The following is an 8,709-nucleotide window of genomic DNA, read 5'->3' on the forward strand; positions in this document are numbered from 1 at the left end:
TTTAACCTTTTACCTTCAGACCAGTCTTGTTGGGCTTCTGTGTGTCCACATGTACGTGTTGGTGAGAGACTTACCTTTCTACAGAGGGATCATATTGTTGTGTAGCTAAAAACTGTTCAGATGTTTTATGTGTTTTATTTAACTCTTTACCTTCAGATCTTGTTGGGCTTCTGTGACCAGTACGTGTTGGTGAGAGACGTACCTTTCTACAGAGGGATCATATTATTGTGTAGCTAAAACAGATGTTTTATGTGTTTTATTTAACCTTTTACCTTCAGATCTTGTTGGGCTTCTGTAAAATCCACATGTACGTGTTGGTGAGACGTACCTTTCTACAGAGGGATCATATTATTGTGTCGCTAAAAACTGTTCAGATGTTTTATGTGTTTTATTTAACCTTTTTTACCTTCAGATCTTGTTGGGCTTCTGTGTGTCCACATGTACGCTGTTGGTGTGAGAGACGTACCTTCTACAGAGGGATCATATTGTTGTGTAGCTAAAAACTGTTCAGATGTTTTATGTGTTTTATTTAACCTTTACCTTCAGATCTTGTTGGGCTTCTGTGTGTCCACATGTACGTGTTGGTGAGAGACTTACCTTTCTACAGAGAGGGATCATATTGTTGTGTAGCTGTTTAAAAACTTTACCTTCAGATCTTGTTGGGCTTCTGTGTGTCCACATGATGTTTTATGTGTAGCTTTATTTTTAATTTAACCTTTTACCTTCAGATCTTGTTGGGCTTCTGTGTGTCCACATGTACGTGTTGGTGAGAGAGACGTACCTTTCTACAGAGGGATCATATTATTGTGTAGCTAAAAACTGTTCAGATGTTTTATGTGTTTTATTTAACCTTTACCTTCAGATCTTGTTGGGCTTCTGTGTGTCCACATGTACGTGTTGGTGAGAGACTTCATATTATTGTGTAGCTAAAAACTGTTCAGATGTTTTATGTGTTTTATTTAACAGATCTTGTTGGGCTTCTGTGTGTCCACATGTACGTGTTGGTGATATTGAGGATTATTATTGTGTAGCTAAAAACTGTTCAGATGTTTTATGTGTTTTATTTAACCTTTACCTTCAGATCTTGTTGGGCTTCTGTGTGTCCACATGTACGTGTTGGTGAGAGACTTACCTTTCTCATATTATTGTGTAGCAGAGATGTTTTATGTGTTTTATTTAACCTTTACCTTCAGATCTTGTTGTGTGTGTCCACATGTACTAGAAACAGAGGGATCATATTGTTGTGTAGCTAAAAACTGTTCAGATGTTTTATGTTTTTATTTAACCTTTTACCTTCAGATCTTGTCGGGCTTCTGTGTGTCCACATGTACGTGTTGGTGAGAGACGTACCTTTCTACAGAGGGATCATATTGTTGTGTCGCTAAAAACTGTTCAGATGTTTTATGTGTTTTATTTAACCTTTACCTTCAGACCAGTCTTGTCGGGCTTCTGTGTGTCCACATGTACGTGTTGGTGAGAGACGTACCTTTCTACAGAGGGATCATATTGTTGTGTCGCTAAAACTGTTCAGATGTTTTTGTGAAAAGACTGATTTTCAGATGTCTCATGGTCTGACAAACCCTGATGTCTCTCTATCACTTTTCACCGCAGTTTAAACAGACAGATTTCTTTATATATTTATTTAAAAGTCAGTTAAGAACTTTCTTATTTACAATGCCGCCCGCCTGCCGCCTGCCGCCCGCCCCTGCCTACTTGTAAATGGTGGGTTTTGTATTATGCTAATTCGTTTTCAGCTCTAGGCGGTTAACCTGTCTCCTCCCCTTCATCTGATTGGACTGGATTTAACAAATAACATCAATAAGGATAATATCTTTTAACCTGTCTCCTCCCCTTTCATCTGCACTAACACTCATTGACAGGCTGTTGATTTGCGACGTGACGCAAACATTAGATTAAAGCAGGACATTTAAACGAGCCTTACAATTATAATCAGAAAGTAGTGTTAAATGCACTCATAAACGGCAGGTAGCCTTGTGGTTAGAGCATTGGGCCAGTAACCGAAAGGTTGCTAGAATGAATCCCTGAGCGAACAAGGTAGAAATCTGTTGTTCTGCCCCTGAATACGGTTAACCCACTGTTCTGAAGTTGTTCTTAACTGAATTTCCTAGTTTACTTCCCTGTTCGTGAGCATTTCTCCTTTGCAAAGATAATCCATCCAGGTGTGGCTTATCAAAAAGCTGATTAAACAACATGATCCTTACACAGGTGCACCTTGTGCTGGGGATAATAAATGGCCACACAAAAATATGTCTGAAGTTTTGAAGGAGCATACAATTGGCATGCTGACTACAGGAATGTCCACCTGTGCTGTTGCCAGATAATTGAATCTAATTTCTCTACCATAAGCCGCCAAGACACACATAGCCAGACAGCATCGGCATAATTTATCGTTCAGCTTTGTCTCCTGAACTATGTTCTTTTCTCAAACTCAGAACCATAAACAAATCCTCCATATCAACAGGCATATATCAAATCCATCCTATCTTGACAAGATCACAGAGACACACTGACTGGCACACAGACATTGTGGAGCCAAGAGATACACGCTTGACCTCTCCCTCTCCCGGCCCAAATAACTTAGTCTTGACAGAGAACAGATACTGCAACCCTGCCACAGTATTATACAAACACATTCTGATGAGAAGTAACTTACAAACATATGATGAATATAAAACATCTTACCTATGTTACCTACTAATTCTGATTATTCCCCAACAGCTCCACGCAGAGCTTATTATATCAATTGTTGCATGTTGCATTTACAGTTTATAGTTTCTGTTCAGTATAAAATCTTCACTCACCTTTTTGCTCCACGCAGAGCTTATTATATCATTATATTCATAACTTGCAGGCAGGAGGGGCCTATATTGTTGACTAAAAGTCTGCTTAGGGTTTCAGCAACTGTAATAACTTATGAATGCTAACGCTCCTTGACAAGCTAGTAGCAAAGCTAGCCAAAGAGCATTTTACAGGTTGAAGTTGAAGTGTTTTTTTTTTTTAAGTATAAATCAGTTGATTTGAGACGATGGCAAAAAAATGTTGCTCCATGCAGATTTACTTCATCCTTAACTAGGTTTCTGTATTGGCAGGGACGACTTTCTGCAAGCAAATTGCGTGCACATCGCCCCTTGTGCGGCAATTTTAGCAAACACAGAAAGGTGCCTATATTCTAGCCTAGAATCATCAATTTTACTACAAAGTGAAAAAATAAGACTAAATACGACTGTTGTTGATCACTGACTCATATTAAGCCAATTGTCAAATAAGTTCATAAAAGCTTTCAAACATTCATTAAGAACGTAAATTGTTGTTCAACATCATGGGCATAACAATTTTTTTGCTAAAAGAAACAGTTGACTTCTACTGTTGTGAGCCTTTAATCATCTGTCTGACTTTGTCGTTCACACAGGAGAGATACGGGACTATCGTAGATCCTCTGGGGACCCTCAACAACTTCACGAAGCTGACGAGGCAGAGAAGAGTCTCTCCACATCAGAACATCTCAATAAACACCAGCGGAAACCCACAGGGAAGAAACTTCACCGCTGCTCTGACTGTGGGAAGAGTTACTCAAGATCAGATTCACTACAACTTCACCTGAGAATTCACACAGGAGAGAATTCTCACTGCTGCTCTGACTGTGGGAAGAGATTCACCTCTTCAGCAGACCTTAAAAAACATTTGAGAATCCACACAGGAGAGAAACCTTACAGCTGTGATCAATGTGGGAAGAGTTTTACACGTACAAGTAATATGAAAACACACCAGAGAACACACACCGCAGAGAAACCCTATAACTGTGATCAATGTGGGAAGAGTTTTTCTTCCTCTAGCCATCTGACTACACACCAGAGAACACACACAGGAGAGAAACCTCACCACTGCTTTGACTGTGGAAAGAGTTACTCAAGATCAGATTCACTGAAAGTGCACCAGAGAATTCACACTGGAGAGAAACCTTATAGCTGTTTTCAATGTGGGAAGAGTTGTAATAACACGAACAGCCTGAAAACACACCAGAGAATTCACACTGGAGAAAAACCTTATAACTGTGATCAGTGTGGGAAGAGTTTTAATGATACAAGCAGCCTGAAAACACACCAGAGAATGCACACTGGAGATAAACCTTATAGCTGCTCTGACTGTGTGAAGACCTTTTCAAAATCATCTACATTGCAATCACACCAGAGAATTCACACTGGAGAGAAACCTTATAGCTGCTCTGACTGTGGGAAGACCTTTTCAAAATTATATACATTACAATCACACCAGAGAATACACACAGGAGAGAAACCTTACAGCTGTGATCAATGTGCAAAGAGTTTTGTTACATCTAGCCATCTGACTATACATCAGAAAATACACAGGAGAGAAGTTGTATCAAGTGATCAATGTGGGAATTATGATACAATGGTAAAATGTTTTAAACATCAGAAAATACATGAAGGAGTTGTTTCATGATATCAATGAAATTATGTCACAATGTAGAATGTTTTAACATTGTAGTAGGAGAATTCTAATGATGTCACAATGTAGAACCCTAAACGTTTGTCCCCTGTTCTATTGATTTCAGCATGATATGGATATTATCCTCAGCAGGGGAAAAATCCAGGTTCTGAAAGAGTCCTATTTATGTGATTTAACAAAACAAAAGTGTTGCATTAGCGACCCACTTGAATGAAAATGCAACAATTCAAAATGTAGCTAGCTGTCTACAAATTGTCCTCTAACCAGTTATGTACACATTATTCCCAGATTCCGTGTGGTTTTTGAGCTGTTAGTTTTAACAGGACGTGCAACCTCTTCTCCCCCCTCTCGTGCAATTTATTTCCAAGTGATATCAATATGAGTGATGACGAATATGTGTTGCATTTCTCTTCGTTTTAGGGACCACTAAATGTAAATGCATCACTCCAACATGTAGCTGACTGTCTTCTGCAGGTTGTCGTCTAACCAGTGAGGTAAAAGATATCTCCCATTTCCATTTTTAGTTGCGTTAGTTTCAACAGCAAGAAACAATCTGATTTCCCCCTGATCTATATCAGTGATTTATTGTTAATTGACAAAACAAGTGTTTTTGGTGTTTGTGCAGTTAATAAGGTGTTTAAAAAATTACAAGTAATATGTTTTTGTTGATAAAACGTTAAAACTGTTTTGACATGGGGCACCTACCCACCTAGTGTCATTGAAAAGAAGACAATGCCCGACGTCCAATCTACGTTCGGTTTTGGTTGAACGTTGAGAAAAAATGTATTTTTCATATCGTTTCAATGACTCCACTGGATCAACCTAATTTTAACGTTCTTGAGGTTTATGAACAATTTGATTATCAATAATACATCACTCCTAGTATTTACACTCCTAGTATTTATTATCAATCATACATCACTCCTAGTATTTACACACACAGTATTGATTATCAATAATACATCACTCCTAGTATTGATTATCAATAATACATCACTCCTAGTATTTACACACACCATATTGATTATCAATAATACATCACTCCTAGTATTTACACTCCTAGTATTTATTATCAATCATACATCACTCCTAGTATTTACACTCCTAGTATTGATTATCAATAATACATCACTCCTAGTATTGATTATCAATAATACATCACTCCTAGTATTGATTATCAATAATACATCACTCCTAGTATTGATTATCAATACACATCACTCCTAGTATTTACACACACAGTATTGATTATCAATCATACATCACTCCTAGTATTTATTATCAATCATACATCACTCCTAGTATTTATTAACAATCATACATCACTCCTAGTATTTACACACACAGTATTTCTTGACAACATTCAATTGCTAATTGTCTTTATTAATTATTGCCAAAACATATTACCAAAGGGATGTACATTCGGTTTTGATATTTCATAATACAAAAAATGTAATGTAACATTTAGTAATCATAATTATTTATGTAACTAACTTACAATTTATTTTTGTATAATTATATTGTTTACTAACAATGTCGTATAATCAAGCTTATAGTTTGTGCCAGGAGTCATTACATCCTATTCTTACTATTTTAATCAATGGTCTTTCTTAGAATGATCATTCGTCTTTCATTGTTTTGTTATTCTTTGTTTGTTGTGTAGTAAATATTTCAGTTTTTATTTTCATTGCTTTATTCTTTTCCTGTGAAGCGCATTGCGTTGAATCCATGTCTGAAATGTTCTGTATAAATACAGTTTGATTTGATTTGAAGTTTGAAGAAGTTACAGGTCTGTGAGAGCCAGAAATCTTGCTTGTTTGTCGGTGACCAAATAGTTATTTTCCACCATAATTTGCAAATAAATTCATTAAAAATCCTACAATGTGATTTTCTGTATTTTTTTCTCATTTTGTCTGTCATAGTTTAAGTGTACCTATGATGAAAATTACAGGCCTCTCTCATCTTTTTAAGTGGGAGAACTTGCACAATTGGTGGCTGACTAAATACTTTTTTTGCCCCACTGTATGTCCTGTCTAGGTCGGTGATAGGGTAGAATATTGAATCAGAGGTGATATATATGTCCTGTCTAGATCGGTGATAGGGTAGAATATTGAATCAGAGGTGATATGATATATGTCCTGTCTAGGTCGGTGATAGGGTAGAATATTGATTCAGAGGTGATATACAGTGCCTTGCGAAAGTATTTGGCCCCCTTGAACTTTGCGACCTTTTGCCACATTTCAGGCTTCAAACATAAAGATATATTTATGAATATAAATTGCATATTATTGAAAAAAAATATAAATGTACTGTGTAACATGTGCTATTACTGTCATCTGATGAAGATTTTCAAAAGGTTAGTGAATTATTTTTCTTTTAATCCTGCGTTTGTGATTGTGCTAATTTGCATAGCCATGTGGCTACATATTGTATGTTTCCCTAGTGGTGGTTTAACATAAATATGTGCTATGTTTTCGCTGTAAAACATTTTAAAATTCTGACATGCTGGGTAGATGAACAAGGTGTTTATCTTTCATTTAAGCTATTGGACTTGTTAATGTATGGAGGTTAAATATTTTTAAGAATATTTTTGCTTTCCCTGCACCACCGTTGTGGGCTGAAGGGGGGGGGGATGTTCCTAGTTGGGAACCCGTAGCCCCATCAGGTTTTAAGCCAATTGTCAAATAAGTTCATAAAAGCTTTCAAACATTCATTAAGAACGTAAATTGTTGTTCAACATCATGGGCATCACAATTTTTTTGCTAAAAGAAACAGTTGACTTCTACTGTTGTGAGCCTTTAATCATCTGTCTGACTTTGTCGTTCACACAGGAGAGATACGGGACTATCGTAGATCCTCTGGGGAGCCTCAACAACATCACAAAGCTGACGAGGCAGAGAAGAGTCTCTCCACATCAGAACATCTCAATAAACACCAGCGGAAACCCACAGGGAAGAAACTTCACCGCTGCTCTGACTGTGGGAAGAGTTACTCAAGATCAGATTCACTACAACTTCACCTGAGAATTCACACAGGAGAGAATTCTCACTGCTGCTCTGACTGTGGGAAGAGATTCACCTCTTCAGCAGACCTTAAAAAACATTTGAGAATCCACACAGGAGAGAAACCTTACAGCTGTGATCAATGTGGGAAGAGTTTTTCTTCGTCTAGCCATCTGACTACACACCAGAGAACACACACAGGAGAGAAACCTCACCACTGCTTTGACTGTGGAAAGAGTTACTCAAGATCAGATTCACTGAAAGTGCACCAGAGAATTCACACTGGAGAGAAACCTTATAGCTGTTTTCAATGTGGGAAGAGTTGTAATAACACGAACAGCCTGAAAACACACCAGAGAATTCACACTGGAGAAAAACCTTATAATTGTGATCAGTGTGGGAAGAGTTTTAATGATACAAGCAGCCTGAAAACACACCAGAGAATTCACACTGGAGATAAACCTTATAGCTGCTCTGACTGTGGGAAGACCTTTTCAAAATCATCTACATTGCAATCACACCAGAGAATTCACACTGGAGAGAAACCTTATAGCTGCTCTGACTGTGGGAAGACCTTTTCAAAATTATATACATTACAATCACACCAGAGAATACACACAGGAGAGAAACCTTACAGCTGTGATCAATGTGCAAAGAGTTTTGTTACATCTAGCCATCTGACTATACACCAGAGAACACACACAGGAGAGAAGCCTTCTATCTGTGATCAATGTGGGAAGAGATACTCTGGTAAAAGAGCTCTGATTAAACATCAGAAAATACATGAAGGAGTTGTTTCATGATATCAATGAAATTATGTCACAATGTAGAATGTTTTAACATTGTAGTAGGAGAATTCTAATGATGTCACAATGTAGAACCCTAAACGTTTGTCCCCTGTTCTATTGATGTCAGCATGATATGGATATTATCCTCAGCAGGGGAAAAATCCAGGTTCTGAAAGAGTCCTATTTATGTGATTTAACAAAACAAAAGTGTTGCATTAGCGACCCACTTGAATGAAAATGCAACAATTCAAAATGTAGCTAGCTGTCTACAAATTGTCCTCTAACCAGTGATGTACACATTATTCCCAGATTCCGTGTGGTTTTTGAGCTGTTAGTTTTAACAGGACGTGCAACCTCTTCTCCCCCCTCTCGTGCAATTTATTTCCAAGTGATATCAATATGAGTGATGACGAATATGTGTTGCATTTCTC

General features: G+C 37.5%; 1 protein-coding gene across 1 annotated transcript in view; it reads left to right on the forward strand.

Annotated features, from left to right (window-relative positions):
* Positions 1-8,373, forward strand: part of LOC135525607 (zinc finger protein 271-like) — a 10,590-nt gene extending 2,217 nt beyond the window's left edge. The window contains exons 2-6 of the mRNA XM_064953329.1: positions 157-189; positions 279-317; positions 2,181-2,226; positions 3,431-4,405; positions 7,320-8,373. Of these exons, the coding sequence (XP_064809401.1) occupies positions 157-189; positions 279-317; positions 2,181-2,226; positions 3,431-4,405; positions 7,320-8,293 (2,067 nt within the window). The 3' untranslated portion in view covers positions 8,294-8,373. The remainder of the gene's footprint in view (positions 1-156; positions 190-278; positions 318-2,180; positions 2,227-3,430; positions 4,406-7,319) is intronic.
* Positions 8,374-8,709: the final 336 nt, after the last annotated feature.

Source organism: Oncorhynchus masou, chromosome 5 (assembly GCF_036934945.1).
Source record: "Oncorhynchus masou masou isolate Uvic2021 chromosome 5, UVic_Omas_1.1, whole genome shotgun sequence".
Lineage (NCBI taxonomy): Eukaryota > Metazoa > Chordata > Actinopteri > Salmoniformes > Salmonidae > Oncorhynchus > Oncorhynchus masou.